Source organism: Grammomys surdaster, unplaced genomic scaffold (genome assembly GCF_004785775.1).
Source record: "Grammomys surdaster isolate TR1022 unplaced genomic scaffold, NIH_TR_1.0 169, whole genome shotgun sequence".
NCBI lineage: Eukaryota > Metazoa > Chordata > Mammalia > Rodentia > Muridae > Grammomys > Grammomys surdaster.
Window position 1 is genome coordinate 5,097,008 of NW_021604617.1, and position 21,665 is coordinate 5,118,672.

Here is a 21,665-nt window from a genome sequence, read left to right on the forward strand (position 1 = left end):
TCCTTTGTTTCAAATTTGTGGTTAGATACATGAGTGCTCAGCCTCCTGTTCTGGCCACCATTTTCCTTGCTACCCTGCATCCTTGTCGTAATGGACTCACCCCTCTGAAATGCTAAGCAACATAAATTCTCTAAGCTAAGTTGGTCAAGGTACTTTATCATAGCAACAGGAAAGCAAGTGATACGGTACCTTTAAGATTGTAATATTCCAGGTAAAGCTCTCCACTGCCTTCTGTAGTTTCCGCTCCTTCAGTCCCTCCTTGGTGCCTATGCTGTGCAAGTGTTCATGAAATTCCATGGCTGAGAGAAATAAAAACAGATGAAGGTTATTGCTTCCCTGTGCTATAGGTGGTAATAAACTGGCAATGCGTATTTTCTAGATATATCTATAACAATTCCAAGCTGCACTGGAATTTCATAAGTGTGTCTATTTAAGAACGTGATGAGAGGAAACACAGATGACTCAACTTATCCACAGTGTGTGGGGGGGTGTCTCTGAGGCCAGCGGACGAGCGCTCCTCACAGGTCTGCAGTGCTCCTCACAGGTCTTCAGTGCTCCTCACAGGTATACAAGTGGTTACTTCAACCTGCTCTTACTTTAGACTAAGGAACTAAGGCTGGCTCAGGGATCTGGGGTGTCAGAGGCAAGTTTCATCTCTACTGAGGACCAGTGCTGGCACAGGAGGAAGACAGTGCAAAGATGTACACTTGCTTCAGGGAAACATCAGACCTATCTGCTGGGAAGGGGACAAGTGCCGCCAACGTCTACTTACACTGTGACTCTTTACACGGATGACTTAATCAAATGAATATTCCTAAATAGTTTTCAAAAACAATTTCTGTAGATGGGTCCTCACAGCAATAATGCAAGAGTCTTTCTTTTATTTGGAGTCACTAAAACTCATAGGTTGTTTTTTGGTTATTCCCCTATAATCAGCCACTCCATCCCTGGGCAACGAGGCCCCTTCAAAACGAGACCCACACAATTCTTATGCAATCAATTGGCTTTTGACACCACCTCCCATGCTTTCTAGAAAAAGACACTCTAATTTCCACGTATATTCTTCATCCCAGACTTCCCAGGGCTAGTTATTTTCTCCAAGGATAGTGTGTGTGTGTGTGTGTGTGTGTGTGTATGAGAGAGAGAGAGAGAGAGAGAGAGAGGGGGGGGGGGGGGAGAGAGAGAGACAGAGAGACAGAGAGACAGAGAAACAGAGAGAGACAGAGATTCAAAGAGAGAGATAGAGAGACATACACAGAGAGAACTCACGTGTGCATAAGTGTATTATATCTGTATCTTGATCATATTCACCACCTAACTCCTTCCAGAGCCACCCTCCCCTTGCATACCACTGCATTTAGTTTATACTGGCCATCTACTTCTTGACTTGGAACCCATCCTGGAGTGTATTTACCCTATCGGGAGTCACATCATTAAACAAAACCGACTCCCTTTCTGCTGCAGCTATCAAATGCCAGTAGCTTTTCAACTAGCGGTGGCATTTTGTACCCACCGTCCTCACTCCATTCTGAAATCTTGTCTGGTTTATGCAGGCATTATGCCTGCTGCCAAAACTGCTGTAAGTTCCTATATGCAACTACCCTGGAAAACACTATTCACTCTGCTAACAAGGCACCCGTGAGCATCCCAGTGGGATTAACTGAACCTGCTCCTCTCTGGTGCTGGTGAACGGCTCAGACAATGAGCTGCATCCTCTACTACTGTCTCTTCAGCAGACGCAAGGAGAACAAGACACAGAAGAAAACAGCAGGGCTGGCAGCTCCGTGGGAAAATGGTTTGCTGTGCAAGTGTAAAGACCCATGTTTGCTCCCAAGAACTCATGCACAAGTGCCAACTGTGCTGTGATAGACTTGTAACCCTCAGGCTGGGGAGCAGAGGCAGGAAAATCCCTGGGACTAGCTGGCCAGACAGACTTGTCTACTGGATGAGCTCCAGGCCAGTAAGTGACACTATCTCAAAAAACAAGTGAATAGCAGCGGAGAGACTTGGGGTCGACCTCTGGCCTCCATATAGACGCACACTCATATCTGTACCTGCCCACATATACATACACCACACCCCTCGGTAATGCCAGGAATTACTCTAGCAAGTCATAGGGAGCCTTCAGGTAGACGTAAAGGACTTGTTTGGGTGAGGTATTAAGTAACCTTCTTCCTATTTCCAAGTATTTATCATAAAGAAATACCTCCCTAAAAAAAGTTCTATCTTATGAAGAAACTTAAAAACAGGGTTCCTTCACCTTTCATAAAACATAATTCTGTTTAAAAGACAGAGTGAGCTCTACAGTGGCTGGTAAAAATCAGAAAAGCAAATGTTAAGACCAAGTCATCCAGCCTGCCCCAGATGTTTAAAAAACCCCCCATTGTTTAACTGTAGGAGAGAGACAGGCATAGGAAGGAAGAGGTGGGCCAGGGGAGGGGGTGAGTCTGTGGCTGCTGGACAGGTGTGGGGAGGGAGCTGCAGCCACTCAGATACTCTACAGAGCATGGAGCTCTGAGAGTGGGGCCTCATGAAAAGTTACAAACCTCAGCCCCCACAGTGCACCTAAAATGCAGACTTTCTCCCTCTAGGAGACCATGGTTTAAGATGTTGGGACAGTCCAGTCACAGGCATTTTTAGCAAGTACTGTGAGGGGCTTCAAGTAAGAGGGCAGGGCTAGGGATTTCTTAGAGGACAGCTGGGCTAGGAGAGTGAGGAGGTAAGTCACACTAGAGAGATGTGTGCAGAGCAGGGCTCAGGGACAACTCCTGGAGCTCTAGAAATGACAAGACTCCCAATGTTGTCTGCCCTTCAAGGGGAGGGGACAGGAAGTGAGGAGGGCAGGTAAGGGTCTACTGTTCTCTTTCTAGTCACTGCCTACTTCACATGGACATGATTTTTAAGTGGTCTTGGACAGTGTTCTCCATGTTCTCACTTATTTAAAAGATTCTAACATAAAACCAAATGAGGAACATTTACTTAAAGAAGAAAAGAGAAGCTTTTTGCCGGGTGGGTTTTTAAACTTTCTTGTTTCTGTCAATTAGTATATTAGTATATAATATTAAAATCAGGCGAATCTCACCATTTTGGATAATAAGAGTAATTCTTGATTGTTGAAGTTAAAACATTATATGGTTAGCAAATAACACTTATTGATGACATACCACTGGTAAGAAACTTGATTACATGTAATGCTACATTGTAGCAAAACTCATTATTTAAACATGCCGATTACATTGCATGAATGGCCACAGTTCTCTAGGTACATAAGCAGCAAACTGAGAGTGAAACTTGTGCTTAAGCAATCAGCATAACTACTCATAATTTTCTTAGGGAATACAATGGCAAAGTTTTTAGGTATCATATAGCCAAGATGGTAACAATAGCAAAACAGTGACACAAAAATATATAACAATAGCTTTGTTTGAAATCAGAGCCAAAATATGTATGTGTAATACCAAGGTAGGATTTTTGTACTAGAAAACATGACATATGGAAGAGAAGACAGCCATGTGGCACTATATAAAACTTTACAAGATAAATTGCAAAAAAGGTTTTTAAAAATTATTTTAATCTAATAAAATAAACTAAAAAATGATAAATCAGACAAATTTACATTTCTGAAAACCTAAGAAGCTGACTCTGTCGTTTTGTTTAAGTAATCATATACAGGATAACGGTCAACCCCTCCCACATGAATGAGATAAGGCCTTGTGCTGAGTGTTCTCATCAGGAGACCACAGGTCATCTAGAGCCTGGGACACAAGTAGGGAGCCAACAGCACAGCTCAGTGATGGCTGCTGGCAGGTTGGGCCAGGGTCTCTCAGTTTGCCTCACTCTCCTTCCGGTCAGCGGGTGAGAGGTAACTCTTACTCTCTGGCATGCAGGCACCCTCTGCACTCATGCTCAGTAGTTACAACTGTATCTTTCCCTGTGGCTCTGGATTACGAGTGTTTGAATGGCAGTCCCTCAGCTCACACACTGAGGTAGTATCCACACACACTTTTCATAAGGCTTGTTTAGTGGAGTACCTACAGATCTTAAAAGGATAGGAAGATAGGGACTGCCCAAAGTAGCTTCTGCCAGGGTAGGAAGAAGCCCAGAAATACCGATGACACTCCACCAGTGACACCTCACAGCAGTCACCAGTGAGAAAAGAGGCCCATTAAGAGGCCTGTGTAAGGTGTGACTCCTCATCTTCAGCATCAGGAACTGAAACAGAGGGCCTTCCAGCTTCAAGGCTTAAGTATTTTTCACAAGATTATAGATAAGAAAACAAGGATAGTTTAAAAACAGGAATTTTGTTTAACCTGAGAAAATTTCTCTGTGCTAGTCATCTGCAGACTCAGTACTGAGACGCTCTAAAGCACGTGTGAGAGCCTAAGGAGCAGTGGCACCTCAGAGAGACTGGAGGACAGGCGGCCGCTGCTGTGTGCACAGTGAGAAGCAGCCTGCGGCTTAGAATAGAAACCAGGGCAAATATAATAGTGGACAGGGACATGGCTCCTTGTACCTTTTTACTTTTAAATGCTCTTCCAGAACACATTTGTCATAATTTTGTACATTTCAGAGGCACATATAACTTGTCACATTATTTTGGAGTTAATTCTTAATAAAATAATTATGCTTTTCCGTTGGTCTGTGCCCCAAACACTAGTTTGGTTTCAACTAAATGACATAAAAGACTGAAAAGCACAATTTGTCATGTTTTCTTTACAGGGAAAAGAGCACCGTGGAACGCCAGTCAGAGGTAGCAGAGGCAGGGTAGATACTGCAGCCAGCACAGCACTGTCGTACAAGCACAAGGACTACAGCTTATTCCCACAATCCATGTAGAAAAGTCAGCTGAGATAGCACTTGCTGACAATCCCAACACCACGGACAGAGGGGCTGGGAGCACGAAGAATCCTCAGCTGGACAATCTGGTGAGCCTAGGTACTGAGAGTCCCTGTCAAGTGAATGGTACCTGAAGAACAATACCTGAAGTGGTCCTCTGTCCTCTATACAAACACACACACACACACACACACACACACACACACACACACAGAGAGAGAGAGAGAGAGAGAGAGAGACAAAGACAGAGACACAGAGACATACACATACACACACACACACACACACACACACACACACACAAATAAGCAAGTAGGCAGGCAGTGGTAAAGAGACCAGACTTCTTCAGCATACTGCCACCCATATAAAGCCAGAGGTTACAGTTAATTCTGGTTTCTTCTATAAATTCCAAATATAGGAGATTAAATACAGCATATAACACATGCCAGACTTAAACATTCATGAGGTACACTGGTCTTCAAACAATGTACTTAAAGATTATTTTACCTTTTAAACTATTTAAAAGTCATTTTGAAGTTACCAACTTAAGTATAGTAGGTTTTTGCGTCCGTGTGTTCTCTATCTGTGGTTCAATTAACTCCTGATTGAAAATGTTGTAGCTATACTAATAATTAGTTCTTAGTTGAAATTTTACTTTGCTGTCTGTTCTAAAATAATTCTCTCATCAAACAAAATCAACACAAGAGTATCTGTATGTTTCAAAAGATGGAAAGTGAAATCAAAGAGTATGACTTATAAATGGTCTCAAAACTTAACTAGATTGTCTAACTTTAACTTACTTCCGTTTCCCCAAATTCAGTATAGGGGGCTGTTACCTAGAAGATGGAATCTACATGACAGGGACACTTAGCACATAAGTAGAGGGCAACTCATAAACCACATTAAAAATGCTGTGGACAGTGCACGGCCCTGAAATGAAACTGCAACCCTCTGATCAGATTCTTTAATTTCCACACAGTACACTTAGATACATAGCCTTAATTAAGTACTCTGCCCAGCCCGGGGTGACGTCTGGTGTGTATGTGTGAGCACAGGGGTATTTCGTCTTCATCCTGTGGAGGTGTGGAAATGCCTAGTTACTTCCCAAATAGCTCAGGGCCATAGTCTCCTTTTCTTGGACATCTTCCCAAAAACAATCTTGGCATTAACAAAAGCCAAATTATTTTAAGATGGATTTTGAACTGTTAAATCCTATTCCACATGAGACAGAATAGATAAACCAGGTCTCTTAAATATAGTCCTGGAAGCAGATGGATGGCAAGATCCGTGTGATGCCAAATCCACAGCAGTACAATTTGTGAATGAATTATATGAGTCTCTCTCCCTCTGCCAGCATTTTCCATCTGGGTAAATCTAGGTGAGTGAGGTTGCATAACTTGATGCTTTTTGGAATTTAACTGTCATGCACAGGCATACGGCTCGTTTGGGTAACAGAAGAACTAAGTTCAGCACGACACCCCTCCAGTCCTGTCACAGGGACGGAGTGGCCACCTTACCAGTTATTGACATAAGGCTTGCTTGCTCTTTCCCCTTCACTGGTGAGAGGGTAGAATACTAGCATTAGCAAAACCCTTGGTCTGCTCTAAACCCCTAAAAATATATATTTATTGATGTAAATAACCACACCACATAGAGCGCACACCACCACTCCCTGTCTGCAGTTCTCTTCCATTTTATTTACTTCTAGATAGACAGTATGACGCATCAAGCTAAAACGTGTAAGCCTACAAACCAATGCACAGGAAGTGCCTTTCTTCCTCTCTCCACCTATCAGTTTTCATGCCCCTCTCCCGCTGAGCTGTTACCTCTCAGGAACCTTCCCGAGAGGAGATACTACAGCCATAGGCTCTGTGCTTCTAGCCCTGTCTTTTAAAACAAATACTGCAAATAATATATTTTTAATAAAATTAGTATGTGCATATTTTTACATATAGTATGTGAACACATACATATATATGCACACACATACATACAGGGATACCTAATATTCATTATACGTACCTTAGCAGAGCCTTCTTGTTGAATATTTAGATTGTTCTCAACATTACAAAGAAAACTCTGCCAAGAATGCAATCATATTTGCACAAAGATCCTAAAAAATAGAACTGCTGACTCAAAATACATGTAATTTACAAATCTGAAATTTTTCATATGGCTTTCCTAAGTTTGAACCCAACTTACGCATGCCAGCTCTGAGATAGTTACCATTTTCCCTGGTGTCCTTCCACAAGCCGCATGTAAAGGATGCTGAGGTCTCCTGACTAGCTTGGATCTGAGGGAGGGCAGCCAGCATCCCTTTGGCATATCTATGTAGGCCAGCATGCTCACCTGGCCACACAGGCTGGCATACCTCATCCCTTCTGTAGGCCAGCACGCTCACCTGGCCACACAGGCTGTTGCATTTATCCTACATCTCCTGACACAGAAGTGCTGGAGGGTCAGTCCAGTGTCATCCCACAGGCATATCCCATTTTATATTTGTGGTCCCCAAACTTATTACCTTTAGCCTAGGCCTATCTTTCAACTCTACACTGGGAAGCCAGTCAGGCAAGTCACATTGAACTTCACCCCAAACAAACCCTGATCTTTCCTGTCAAACTCAGACTGCCCGGGTTCGCTACAATGGTGAATAGCAGCTCCATCTGTCAAGGCTGGAGCAAATCTCAACTCATTCCCATTCTCTCTTTTTATCCTACAACCCGTAAGTAATTTACTAGTAAACAGCATCAGCCTAACCTTCAGATTGTTAGTTTGGGCCACACAGAAACTGTTCAATGTGTCTAATCACCCCGTTCGCTAACCTAAGAGCTCAGTGGAAAGCCCTGTGCCTGTATCCCAGCCTCATCTACATGTGATGGCAAAGGCTTTTACTGTTCTGTGCAAGCTCTTCCAGGCAGTTCTCGAGTCTGGAGTGTGCTATGAATAAACAGGCGTCCAAGCCTGAGGACATAGACCCCGGCTATGAATGTGAGCAATTATAAAGTATGTGAAGGTAATGGCTGCTAAAGAGAAGAGAGCGGAGAAGGGCGGGGATCAGTGGGAGGGTGCTGCTGAGCTCTCAGTCTCCCTGGCTTCCTTCCGTCGCTGTGATAAAATATGCTGACATGGCATAGGGCAGAAGGGATTTGTGTGGCTCACAGTTCCAGGAAGCAGGCCATCGCCACGAGGGAGTCCCAGTGGCAGGAGCCCAAAGTGGCCTACCATCACATCTCCAGTTGCAAGCAGAGAAAGCAATACATGTGTGCCTAGTACTCACCTGGCTTTCTTTCTTTACTCTAACACAATTCAGGACTCATATCCAGGCAATGGTGCCATCCACAATGGGTGATCTCACATAAACTAACGTGGAATAAAGACAATTCCTAAGAAATATATTCACAGGCCACCCTGACGTGGACAGTGTCTCCCTGAGGCTCATTCCCCAAAGGATTTTGGACTGTGTCATGTACACAAAACAAACCATCAAAAGCGTGAACATCTGAATCACTGACTCGACCTCATCCTGGGAGCTCCTGCATTTTCCCAGCCCTTTCTTCCTAAGAGGATTCCCCTTGGAGAGCAGCTCCTCCGTTTGGATGACAGCCTGTTCTACGCAGGTCTGACCTCCCTCCCCAGCTTTGCTAAGCTCCTGTGACATCAAAGAGCTCTTTCCACGTGGCCCTTCTACTGTGAGCCGAGTGTGTAGCACACATGAAGTGGAGTTTCACACCGAAGGCCTGCTTAGGCTGGCACCTCACGCACACACATTCCATTGCTGAGAACGGAATACCAGGAAAGGGATGGATCAACTACTTGATCCTGGGTGGGTTTCTAACTATTTAGTGGTCCCCACTGCCTATGCATCCCCTCCAGTGTTCAAGACACTGACAGAAACTGAAACAGGGCTTTCTGATGGCAAGCCTGGAGCACAGAGGGTGAACTGCTGAGCTCTGACGACAGAGTACTCGGGAAGTGTGATTAGTGTGATTCCTGGATTAGACACCGGGGTGTTGTCCTAAAACCAACCCACGTGCTTTAGCCTTGACTTAAAGTTCCATCACTGGACCAACCTGAGTTTTCAAATCCAATTTCTTCTGTGTCCTAACCAAATATTTCCTTTTAGTCAGAATAACATGGTCAAATATATTGATAGCACACCTTTATGATGAATCCCAAAAGGGTCCTATTCCTTCAGTAGTTACAATTCCTTAGATATTTTATATAGTTTTATATTTTATTTTATATATATATATAATATAATATATATTTTATATTATATATTCTATAAAATATAAAATACTTTATATTATTGTATTTATTACATTCTATTATAAGGATTTCATCTTAAAGATTGGCACTGGAGAGCTGGAAAACATACAGAAATCATCTATGCTAATTTGTCTTAGATCTAATGATACCTATGTGTGAATTTTAAAAATAGTCTAGTTTTTGTGTGAGAAAAGTGATTTGTCTGTGTTCTTAATTATGATCCTTAGCTGTAGCAGGTGGTTATAACAGCCATAGCAACCACAGTCTTTTATCCGAACAGCAGAGATGAGAGTCAAGGAGGACTATAGCTGACCCCAGCTTCAATCTCTGTGGAAACAATCAAGTTGCTATTTAGACTAAAAGAATGTTCTCAGAGACTATGATTACCAAGGACAAGCGGAGGAAGACATAGCCAAAAAAGAACACTTTGGAATCTGACCACAGAGCAGGTACACCAGAAAAGGAAGCCCCCTGAAGCTTCCCTCCCCTTTGATTTGTAGAACAGGAAAAAAATGTCACCAGTGAAAGTTATATACAAAAAAAAAAAAAAAAAGGAGTCAGTGACTTGGAAGAATAACCTGCCTATTACTCAGTCACCCAGCCAGTCCTTGTCTACTTCTGAGCTGTCACTCTGTCCCTGTGGAGTGCACAGGGCACAGGGCACAGACATAGGGCCAAGAGTGCACCAGAAGGTCTGCTCTACTTTTCCCAGAAAGACAACTTCTCAGCCTGTAGTGTGCTGTAACAGTTCGCCTGCTGAGCAGTATAGGTAGTATTTTAGAGGGACCTCATCTTCAGGAGGTTCTGACCATCCTCTGAAACACCACCAGTGTAAAGGGTGATGTCAGGGATGAGTAAAGTGGATGTGCCAGGAAACCCGCTTCTAGATCAGCTGCCCGTGAACTGTGCTGTGAAGAGGCGCCACCTTTAGATCCTTTCCCTTATACTTCCTTATGAAGAAGTGAGAGAGTGGTATTGGGAACAGAGCAAGGACACTGCTGGCCTTGCTACCTCTTGACCTCCGAAGCTTTCACTGACGATTGCTAGTCATTTGGTACATGTCTTGGAGAGGGTCTGTGACTGTATAAGAGAAAGGCTACCTTGAGACCATGGATGGTTATTTACCTAATTTCAGGGATGAAGATACATACTGGGTTTCCCAGAGAGGTCTAGGTGGTGTTTGACTTAGCTTCCTAAGACCTTGTCTTCAAAGGACTATGCCTCACCTTCAAAGTTAGGTAAAGAGTTAAGAAACAATTCCCCTTCTCTCAAAATTCATGCAGCTATTCTGTAATTTACACATCCTGGAGCATTATAGGAAATGATTCTCCAGTCTGCTAGTCTCTTTAAGCTGCTGAACTCAAGTCATCCTAAAATACCGGTCATTGTACCTCAGGGAACGGTATGCTACCAAGAAGTAAGTGAGGCAGAGAAGGGCTAAAGAGACTAAACTCACGGACCAAGGACACTAAACAGAGGGCAGGCTTTACGTCTGTAAGACAGAGCTGAGAGGCACCCAGACACCAGAAAGCAAGTCATAAGCCTCCTGTGTTTCCTCCTGCAAATCTATCCAGAGAGAACACTAGTAAACTGCTGTCAGCAGGAGCCTTCCTGGTGACTTGCAGTTCTCTGTTCTGGGCTAAACAAAGATGTGACACAGCCATGTGATGATGGTGACAAGTTCCTCATCTGGTGACTGCAGCTCCCAGGAATATGGTAGGCTCTGAGGAGCTTGCTCAGAAGTGAAGACAAAGGCTTCAGACTTGAACCCAGAGCAGGCAGGTCTGCCTGACACTGCTCAACCTCTCCACACAGCGGAGTGCTGGGTCTTCATCTGCTTTAGGTGAGACAGATCTACCTAGTCTGGTCACAGGGTAGATGCCAACCGCTCAGCTGACTACAAGCAGCAAGCAGAAGAACCAAGCAGTATACAAATGTAAGGTGGAAAATTAGTGTGAATTAGCAGGAAATGAGAGTTGAACAAAAGGAGATAAAATACAATTATTAACATTCACAGAAGGGGAAAGGACACAAACACACGGCACATGGGACATCGATGTACAGGTAATGGGGTCTCCAAGCTTGAAGCTTCTGGGGAAACTATTAAATCATAGTCTTACTACAGCTGCACCTCAAGCACAGAACTTTAAAATAAAAATCTGAAACACATAGTTAAGATAGCAGAGTTATTATATAGGACTCACAGAAAAGTTGCACTGGTCAGATAAGAGGAAGGAGAATCAAACCTTCACTCTCTGTAGGACTTAAGACTCCTTCACTTAGAAATGCTGCGGCCAGAGCATGTGTGTGAGCCTCCTGGAGCTTCTACGCAGGGCAGCTGGGTTGGCTGGGTTTATTTCTGAGTGTTCCCAGTCATCCTGAAAGAGTCAGGACTCCTGAGACACTCATTCTGAGAGAATCCTGGAGACAAGGGGCCAGGCCTTGTCTAGCCTCAGGCCTCTGCTCAGCCAAGGCTTCTGTAGACCGTGTGTTCCTATGACTCATGGGTGCTGGTCACAACTCCAGGAATGCCTCAGTTCTACCTTCTGATTTCTTTTTTTTTTCCCTTCAGATTTTATATTAATTTGATCATAACAGTTTGGGAGGCAAATCCTTACCAGTTTCCGTCCTCTGCAGCTCCTTTAGCTGATTTTGGTTTTCCCTTTTTAGTACTTCTGTTCATATCTCTAAGTAACATGATTAGATTGTTGTGCTGTTGGGAAGTTTGTGAGCTTTACCTCTGAATTCTGTCTGAAGGATGAGACTGCTGTTCTTAACTTTGTCATTGTCAGGACACAGTTCTGACTGCTTCCCAATCTGGCTTTCAGATAGTTCTCTCTTCTCCCCACCTTACTGGCTTCCTGACAGCAGGGCACTCCTCCTCCAAGCAGGTGGTCCGCAGTGTGAATGAGATTGCCTCTCCCATCCTCTCACCCCCAACCTCCCCTCCCCACCTAGGTGGCCATGCAGCTTCCAGCAGTTCTCCTGAGGCTGCAGATAAGCAATTATCACTTATTTGACCACTGCCACTTGTTCAGCTGTTTCCAGTTTCTCAAATTTTGCTGTTCCTGTTCTCTTTGTCTTTATGGATTTGGAAAAAAATAAAATCCCCTGTGGTCGTTTTAATGAGGTTTCAAGAGGGGGTGGAAATTAAACAAAGGTGTTAATTCTTATCAGAAAGTACATAATTGATTTTGTCTTCTCCAGAGACAATTTCCCACTTAAAACCACCTGCTAAAAACATGTGTTTCCTTCTAGTTCATTTTTTCTGACCTTCATGAAGCAAATCAATTCAGTGATGAGAAAAAGCAAAACAAGACACCGCCAGTCAAAGCAAGTCTACGGCTCTGGCCACGGAAAAAGAAATACAGATGACAGGGGGAGATTTTTTTTTCTAGAAGAATTTGGCATATTTTATCAGTGTTTATAAATGTTTTAAAAATACTTTTTATGATACTTCTTCCTCTGCAGATTCCTGCTCAGTTCCTGTATTCCTGACCACTTTATTCACTTGAGAAAGGGTCTATTAACATATACACACTCATTCCTGAATAGCCCTGTCATTTATTATATCTTGGTCTTACTCATATGGTGTTCAGACACTTCCTCCTGCACCACCTTGTATGACCCAGTCTGTAGCTTTAGGTGGCACCCAGCCCTGTCCCAAGCTCCTGTTTCCACCTGTCACCTGATGTTGCTAGGAGCCAAGGCTTCCCTGTGCAATACTCTCCTCTGGGTCTTAGCTTTTCTCTAAAACCACATTGTTCTGCTGTCTCAGAAAAGACAGCCCTCTTCCTCAGACCAAGTACTCTATCCTTCCTCACATGACATTTTCCATTTCCTAACTCTGCTTGTCTTTTTTTTTTAATTGTGTGTTGTGTGTGTGTCTTTTAACATCTTACACTTCAATGAGTGCTACATATTCCTACGAACAGAGTTTTCTTATTAAAATTTTCCTTACCTTCCACACCAAAATTCTCTCTGCCACCAGCTTCTTCTGAAAACTAAACTGCAGAAGCCTTACCCCCCATCTCTGCTGTGCCCAAGGCCCTGTTCCCCTGTCCTGCTGTTCCCTTGCCCTGCTAGGCTCTGTCTCCCTGGGGTGCCTACAATCGCCAGCCCATCATGGCTGGAGGTCTTCACTGGAGAGAAGACCTTGCCTGCCCAGCTCCCTGTCTACTTAACACCAAAGATAAGGCTTCTTTCCCTCGGAATCTACGAAAGCTCAGGGAGCCAAGCCAACAAGCACTTTTTAAAATGCGACTGGTGTTCCACTGGCCAGGATTCCTATTTCCACTGGATCGTTTAAACAAAATGTTATCTAATATGAGTATAAGTTTGCGTTTAAAAGCTAGAAATACTTCTCAATTCTTTTTTATCTTGGTAACCTATACCTTCCTTTCCAAGACTAAAGTTCTGTGAACACATTAAGAATTACTTCTAAAGTAAAATCTTATACAGATGTCTTTTGAACTCAATACAAATTAGCAATTCTTCATATGACTGACTGTGTATCATTACAGTAACTGTAAACACGAGAAATGGAAGACCAGGGCTCTAAGTATTTCTGCATACGTAGCAATGGTAACCAAAAGGTAATCTTGGCTCGTCCTATAGTATGGTTAGGCCTAGGGCACCTGGAGCCTAACAGGGCAGTCATTCTCCACTCATTACCAGAGTAATCCCTGCTGTACGACACTCTGCTTAGTACAGCAAGTGTTTCGTTACCAAAATCAAGCTGAAAAACGAAAACCCATTATAGAAGAAATCATCAAATTTCGTCAACCAGGGAATTTGCAAAACTGACATAATCAAATAGTTGAATTAATAAACAGTTCCCATTTAAAATTCAACAAAATCCAAAAATACTTATACATGTGCTTTAACAGAATACTTAATAAAAGTCAAATCGCATTTTGCTCGTTAACATTCAAGCCACCACCCTGCACAGAATGCTAGAACAGATGTCTTGGGTAAGATACAGAGCGTAACAATATACATTCTTGGTGCTGTAGGACGTTATCCTGTTCAGGAGATGGAACGCATTAATAAAATGCACAATAGCTGAAGTTCTAACAACTGGAGAGAAGAAGTGAACTGAAGGGCCAAAGAGAATGCTTTGGTAACATGAGCCCGGGAATCATGAAAGGTCTGCAGACAGGCTGAGCAATTTCAAAAGTACTAGGAGCTGGCAGAGGAGCACGGAGAATTTAACTGAAGGGAGAGCTTGTGAACTGTGGTGGGGTTGATATGCAGGGAAAGCAAGGGGAAGGCCAGCCTGTGGGCACCGGGCACTGGTGCTCCTTCCTCCAGCTCTCCCAAGCTCCTCAAGACTGCCAGTGGCCCCACTCGATTCTGCCTTTTACAATTCTCTGCACACAGCTGTTTAGCCTTCAGGCTCAAGACACCAATGGCTCTGCATCACTTCAACTCATGTTGACCATGAACACTTTCGATATTCTGCAGGATCTGAAGATTCCAGGCTCACTTATTTTTTACACTTTGGAATGCAAGAGCTACCAAGAGCCTTACGCATGTAGAAGTCCAAAACATATTTATTAAGCGTAGGAGCAGACGGAGTAGGATGAATCTTCTATAATATTGGCAAAATGGCAGGAGACTTGGGTGACGGCCTGGTTGTATAGTGTGGAGATCAGATTTGCATCCAGACACCCTGGTAATCTAATGTATGATTCCCTGTAGGATAATGATATGCCAAAATGGTATTTGGATGGATACCGTAGGGAGAACTAGTTTGGGAAAGACTAGAAATAAAAACAACATTTTGCTAACAGTACTTTACTGAAGAAAAAGAAGAAGGAGGAGGAGGAAGAAGAGGAGGAGGAGGAGGAGGAGAAAAAAACCCAAGATGAGGATTTGGGAGTTTGTTGATTAGTTACACATATGAATATTCAAATTCATCCAGTGAATACCAAAAAGTTTCACACATGCCTTTATTTTCAATCTACTTTAATTCATTTATGGAAAAAGTGACTTTTTAAAAAGCAGAGCAATTAAGCCAGTCATAGTGGCGCACGCTTGTAATCCCAGCACTTGGGAGGCAGAGGCAGGCGGATTTCTGGGTTCGAGGCCAACCTGGTCTACAGAGTGAGTTCCAGGATAGCCAGAGATACAGAGAAACTCTGTCTCAAAAAACAAAATCAAATAAACAAAAAGCACAGCAATTGTTAAAAAAAAAAAATCAATCTCTTTATTTTAAAGAAATCTCAGAAGCAAAGTCAGCCTTATTTAAAACTTGAAATATTCATGTTAGAACCAATCTGATAGTTGAGATTGGAAAGTTTAAAAATCATTATAGCTACAAATCTCTATAGATGGTCCCTGATTTATGAGGGCTGAAACTTCTGATTTTTAAAACTTTACATGGAGCGAAAGCGGAATGAATACATAGCTAAGTTTTGATGTTGCCCACCCCCTGACCCCCATCTGAAAATGCACACACACTAAGCAGCCGTAAAGGAGCTGGCTTCCTTGATAAGACATTTATCCTTTGCTCCAGTCCCTCTCACAATGGAGACCACAGTGAGTGGCAGGATGTCTGCAGCCAACAGAACTGAGGGAGAGATTAATGCAGGGTCACAGTCACAGCCTCATGTTAGAAATGCCTGGAGACTGTGTTTTGGAGACTAGGCCTCACTCTGCAGCTCAGATTGGCCTTAAACTCACTATCCTACCCCAGAACCCCAAATGCTGGGATTACAAACATAAACCACCATGCTCAGATCATCTTCAGATTTTTAATAGTTATGAATCTCCTAGCCAATGCTTCAGACCAATGTTGATGTATCCAGGCAAATCCATTAAGTGGAGTTGAGAACCACTGAGTTAGTGCTTTCTTTAGCCATGGACAAATAATTGTCATATTTTTCTTCTTGACAGAGTATTAGAAGGAAGACATGATGGTATTATTATTTTTTTTTTAAGAAACTTTCACTCACCTGCCTTCTGGCAGTGTACGATCTTTTCATAGACAGCATCGGCATTTTCGATCAGTGCCTTGAGGGACTGTATCATCTGAAAAAGGAACACCCAGACATGAGATCACACTAACAGCCAGGCTTCTTCCTGCCACTACACACCAGACACATCTTAAAACAGGCAGACAGGATGTTCTGGCTCCCAGGCTCAGGTTTATATGTAGATAAAAACAATAAAACCATGCATCTTCGTCTGTTTCACTGGTACTGACTAGACATATATTCCAGGTGTAGTTAGGCTAGTAACCACTGAACTTGCCCAGAGACAATAATGGATGGAAAGTTATAAATAAGTAAGTGTGCTCAACCCATCTAAGGACTCTTGGGTTTTTGTTTATCTGTTTTGGGCGGTATGGTCTTCTACTGTAGTCCAGCGTTGCCTAGAACTCATTAGGTGGCCCAAATGGCCTTAAAAATTGGAAAAATTCTCCCCTCAGCCTTCTAAGTGCTGGGATTATAGGAGTAAGCACCATGCCTGGCTTTGACCCGAGTTTTGAGCCCCCCTTTTTGGTGACCATTTTAACAAAATGTTCAAATTCATTTTATAAACAGCCCTAACACTTAGAAACTTTCACCCACTTCAGCCAAAAATATCTTCATATGAAAATTATTTTTAAAAAAATTCAAGAGCTAGAGATGCAATGCACTGGTAAAGCACTCAGAAAGCATCCACAACAGCCGAGGTTTCAGTCCACAGCAGCGGCAGCAGCAGCACATATACACAGTGAAGGAAGCAGAGGAGAGGGAGGTGAGACCACTTGCAGCATGTGACACCATGTATCACAAACAATATTAAACATATCCCATCTGCTACAAAATGTCTCTAACAATGGTTTTAGTCAGCACTCACCCTAAGGACTAAGGGTTAGACAGATTTTCTGGTAGGGCAGACAGGGAGGTGGGGCATGACTAGGTAATACAGTAAATTTCCAAGATGGCTGGCTTAAACCTTCCTGACCTGAGACAAAGCTCTACAGCTTAAAATAAAGGCTCTGTATTTTTTTTTCTCTTGCCAGTAGAGCCCCCAATGATGGAGTCGATCAAGTTCAAGGCCAGAGCAGGACATGTTCTGAACCTTAACTCATCAGTCCTGGGCCAATCAACCATACTGTCTTTCTACAAATTAGCCAATCTAAAGTCAGGAGAGAAAGAGCCTTCAGAGGTTGAGAGACACCTCAGGAGAAGCGAGCGTATTCTGGGTTCCTAAGTGTCCCCTTCTGCCTACAGCAGTCTTTCTGATTTTCTGTGTATGCTTCCTCACCCCACCAAGAGCTTTTCTTCAACTGCCAGTTTTGTCTGCTGTGTTCAACATTTCTTCTCTGCTACCTGTCTAGCTCAAGATTTTTCTTACCTTTTAATTTTAACTGGCAGAGAAAACTAATTTGATCGAGACCCCTATTCATGAACACATCAGTTCCTTTAAATTTTACGTTGTTTTGTTTTGTGTTACTGATCACTAACTGCCAGCATCTTTATTTTTAGTAATTAAAGAAACGTAGATTGAATTATTTGTATGTATCTGAGAAAACCATATTCTTGTTATATTTATTTAAAATATACTCCAACACGTCTCAAGTGCACTGAAGTCTTAATGCTAGTCAGATAGCACTGATCAATTTCCTGTGCTCTAAGACACAGGGAACATAGCTTTACTGCTCATGCAGGGCCTCGAACCACAGCCCAACTGATGAGCTTGCACTTTCGAATTTAATATCTAACATTCATTCTTCAAGGTCTGAGTAATTCATGTAAATTAAAATATTCTATTTTTATAGCTTAACATATTGAACAGGCAGTGATAAAACAAATAGTTAAGAACTTTACTGTGCTGACATATAGTCACTGTGCCATTACAAATCTGCATACTGAAAAGGTTCAAACCATCATCAGTAAGCTCTGTTCAGCCTTGATGTTAGGTAAATGAGTTACGGAGAAACAAGCACTTTTCCAAGCAAGGATGGAGGTGGCAACAGCTCATTATCAAAGAACTGGCCAATGATGGTACAAAATAAAACAGGAAAAAGGCAAATACAAGGACTGGAATGAACCCAGTTTTGAGACACAGGAGCAGGCGGGATGGAGAAGAAAACCATAGCATCAACACAGGACCACGCACATATGTAAGCTCTTGAGGCAGAAAAGATGTGTTTGCATTTATGAGTTCTAGCCCTGTGTATCCTTTTATGAGGATGAAATTAAATCTCCCAGAATAACTCCCTTATTATAAAAGGAGTTTATTAAAGACATCACACCTCATAATCCGAGGATTAAAAAACTGGCTCGAGGAAGACAACTGTAAATGGTGGATGTCATGGTTGAGTTTCCATTAACCCAGGAGGCCTGGGAGAGCACTTCCTGCTAGCTCAAAATTAGCTGACTGAGTGTGCCTTCTCTTAGTGGGCTCACTGGCAATGCTGTCGGCAAACTACTAATTTCAGTGTTACTTGGAGAATCTGCTGTGGAGAAGCTCAGAGAACCAGCAAACCACACTGGTACTATCAGAAGCACTTTCTAGGGAAAAGAACCATCAAAGGTTAACTCATTCTACCCCTTTTAGCTGTAAAATGCTTGAAAAAGGCTCGAGAGAAATCCCAGAGGTACGGACTGGAAGGCTCTTCTGTCTCCTGTGCTCTGGAGCAAGATGTGCTCAGGCATGTGCACACACACTTACATGCTAGATTATGTGTGTGCAGGCTGAGATCCTCTGTGTACTAGAATCTAAGCTAAGTGCTTAGGCAGAACGAAGAGATGCTGTTGACTCTGAAACCGAGGCAGGGAAAGACGACCTGTGAATGAACACCTACACTGCATTGTTATTCCAGGCGTTGGAGCTGCAGGTGTGATACAGCCCTTATTAGGCACAGCCCTTTGATAGGGTGTGTAAGGACATCCACACTAATGTGTAGATAGAGAGCTGTGTATGGCTTAGGTTATACTATAGGGTCCTAGCTGATAATGGTAGTGACCATGTCTCCTCCCCCCTTTCTCCTAAGCAGTGTGTACAAAGACAGTTAATATTCAGGATGGAGAACAGCATTTTGTCTGTTACGTAAGCAGCAGTAGGTACTCACAGAACATAAGGGAGAACTGCAGAGGGAGGCATCCAAAGAGAAAAAAGCACAGAGTAAACAGTAAGCAAAGCCAGCAGGAAGAACACAATCCTTACACGTTTACTCAGCCACAGCTGTTGTAAATGTCTGCACTATTTCCTCTGGAAGTGGAACCAGTGGTTTGTGGGACTGTATTTTCTTATAGTTTGGAGGTATTTACAATTAAATTAATATTTGCTAAATATTAGTCCCTGGACCTTGCCCAGAACATAGAATTCACTAACCTGCAGTAAAGTCCTCTGGGCTCAAGGTCCCTGTGGCTGTATCAGTAAGAATGTCTTAAGACAGAAGGACAGGGTTAATTGTGGACCTTCCTAAGGGACTGCTTGGCTGCTGTCTTCCTTTCATTCTACTGTCCATTATGATTGAAGGTAAAACGTGATTCTGAGAATTTTGCAGGCACAGAAGGAGAGTAATCCGGTAAAAGGCAACTCCTACCTGGGTATGCTACTCTATAGCTAGCTGCAGTTATAGTATGAATGCTGGCTGGATGAATCAACAAGGCATAGTCATCCCCATCCCCTCCAAAGTTTAAGTGCTGTATCTCACAGGACGCTCACATGATCCATGTGGGGAAGCTAGGTTCTTAGACTCACAGATGTGAACACCAAAGAGCCACCTGAGAGGTAAGCCACTTTCTCAAGGTCCTCTGCTACTGTGGGTGATGGGACCGAAACGAATAAGTGGGCCTGGCATTCCATTTGCCTACAAAGCCCCCGACTCTTCTGCAATACCACTATCTTCTGAGTAATGCCACACATGTAAAGATAGAAAGGCACTCCATTCAATGATATTCAGAAGCAGAGGGAACTGTTCCACTCCTCAGGAGAAGGCAGAAGGAAAGCATCATGTCTGCTACTACACTGGCTCAACGTTGTTGGGTTTATTCTTAGATTATAAGGTTTAAGTTTCCAGGCTGGAGATCACGGAACTTGTCATGCTAGCAAGTATACTGCCGAAGAGCTTCAAGACCAAACCATCTCTTCAAATGATGTTTTAATATAACACCAAGAAAATGTACTTTTAAAATATTACAGCAATAAGCAAGTTACTTAATTTAATACTGTAAAAGAAATAATTTATACCCACTGTGAAAGCACTACTGTACTCTCACGTCAGAGTAGAGACAAAAGCAGATATGTGTGGGATAATATCAAGAGCCAAATGAGTAAGTTACCTTAAGTCGTTCTGTCTTCTCTGCGTATATTACATTGGTATGTCCTTAGGATGCAAGGCCAGAGAAAAGGGTTCATTTTGTAAGCATTATTTACAAAAGTGCAAGTGAATTTGTTTCCTCAATCTCTCTCTGTTCATCGCAGAGAACACAGCCTTGGCACAGCAGTCAGACACTCACTCACTGCCAGGTGGAATAACCAGCCATATAGGTATTATTTATTTATTCAGTATAAAATACTTTTATACAGTCACTGCTAATGGATTTTTTATTAGTGACTTGTTTACTAGTAGCTCCTAAATTTCTAATACTGATGCAGTAGGAAAGTCTCAGAAATCCATCTAATAAATATGCCCAACTGTAATATAGGATCACAACTGTCTGTACTTAGCTCCAGGAGAATCCAATACCTCTGGCTTCCATGGCACCTATAACTCATTCACATGTGTACACATACACACACTTCGAAAATAAAACTAGCACACCCACCCCACACACATACATACAACAAAGCCTCTTGTTTATTTTTTTTATTTTCCTGGAGATAGGTCTCTCTATGTAGCCCTTGCTATCTTGGAACTCATGGTAAAGACCAGTTTGCCTTAAACTTTTGAGATCTGTCTGGCCCTGACTCCTGTGTGCTAGATTAAAGGTGTTTGTCACCATACCTAGCTCATAGCATAGTTTGTAATACCTGAACATAATTGCAGTTGTGGAATGGGGCATGAACAGACAATTGCTGTGGGAAATGTTTTCAATGAAACTCCAATAATCTTGCTATCTACACTGAGAAGCCAGGGAACTAGCTATCTTCAAAGAGCCTACATTGTCAGCAAGAGTTGTGGTCATCAACTCTTTCCAAGAACACTATGAAAATACTATTTAAATAACAAACTGTTTCCAGACTAATTTGTCAGGTTTCTTCATAACACTTCACCTCTACTTCCAGAATTTTCACAATGAAATTATAGAAAATTATAGAGGGAAACCTAAATAAAACTTTCAGAAGAACCTAAAAATTTCCTTGAGCCATTTCAAACAAAAGAAATACACTGTGGTGCTACCACATATAGGTTTCTTGGTGGTAGAATAGGTAGGGTAGGATTTAAACAACGAACAATATCGTCTTTCTCAATTCTTGTTAGAGGAAAGCAGACTTTATGGGTCTGTGAGAAAAGTGTCAGTCTGGATGAAATGTGGAAATCTACACTGTAGAATTTGGAATTCATCACACACTCTTGATCATTAAAAGCAGGATGTGTTGTGATCACTGTAGGG

The 21,665-nt window shown here is 42.6% G+C and overlaps 1 protein-coding gene across 2 annotated transcripts in view; it reads right to left on the minus strand.

Annotated features, from left to right (window-relative positions):
- The window catches only part of Plcl2 (phospholipase C like 2), a 166,811-nt gene that overhangs the window by 17,904 nt on the left and 127,242 nt on the right, over nucleotides 1–21,665 (minus strand). For both annotated transcript variants that reach the window (XM_028766561.1, XM_028766563.1), the window contains exons 4-5: nucleotides 16,065–16,140; nucleotides 190–299 (exon numbers count right to left, since the gene is read on the minus strand). In XM_028766561.1, the coding sequence (XP_028622394.1) occupies nucleotides 190–299; nucleotides 16,065–16,140 (186 nt within the window). The remainder of the gene's footprint in view (nucleotides 1–189; nucleotides 300–16,064; nucleotides 16,141–21,665) is intronic.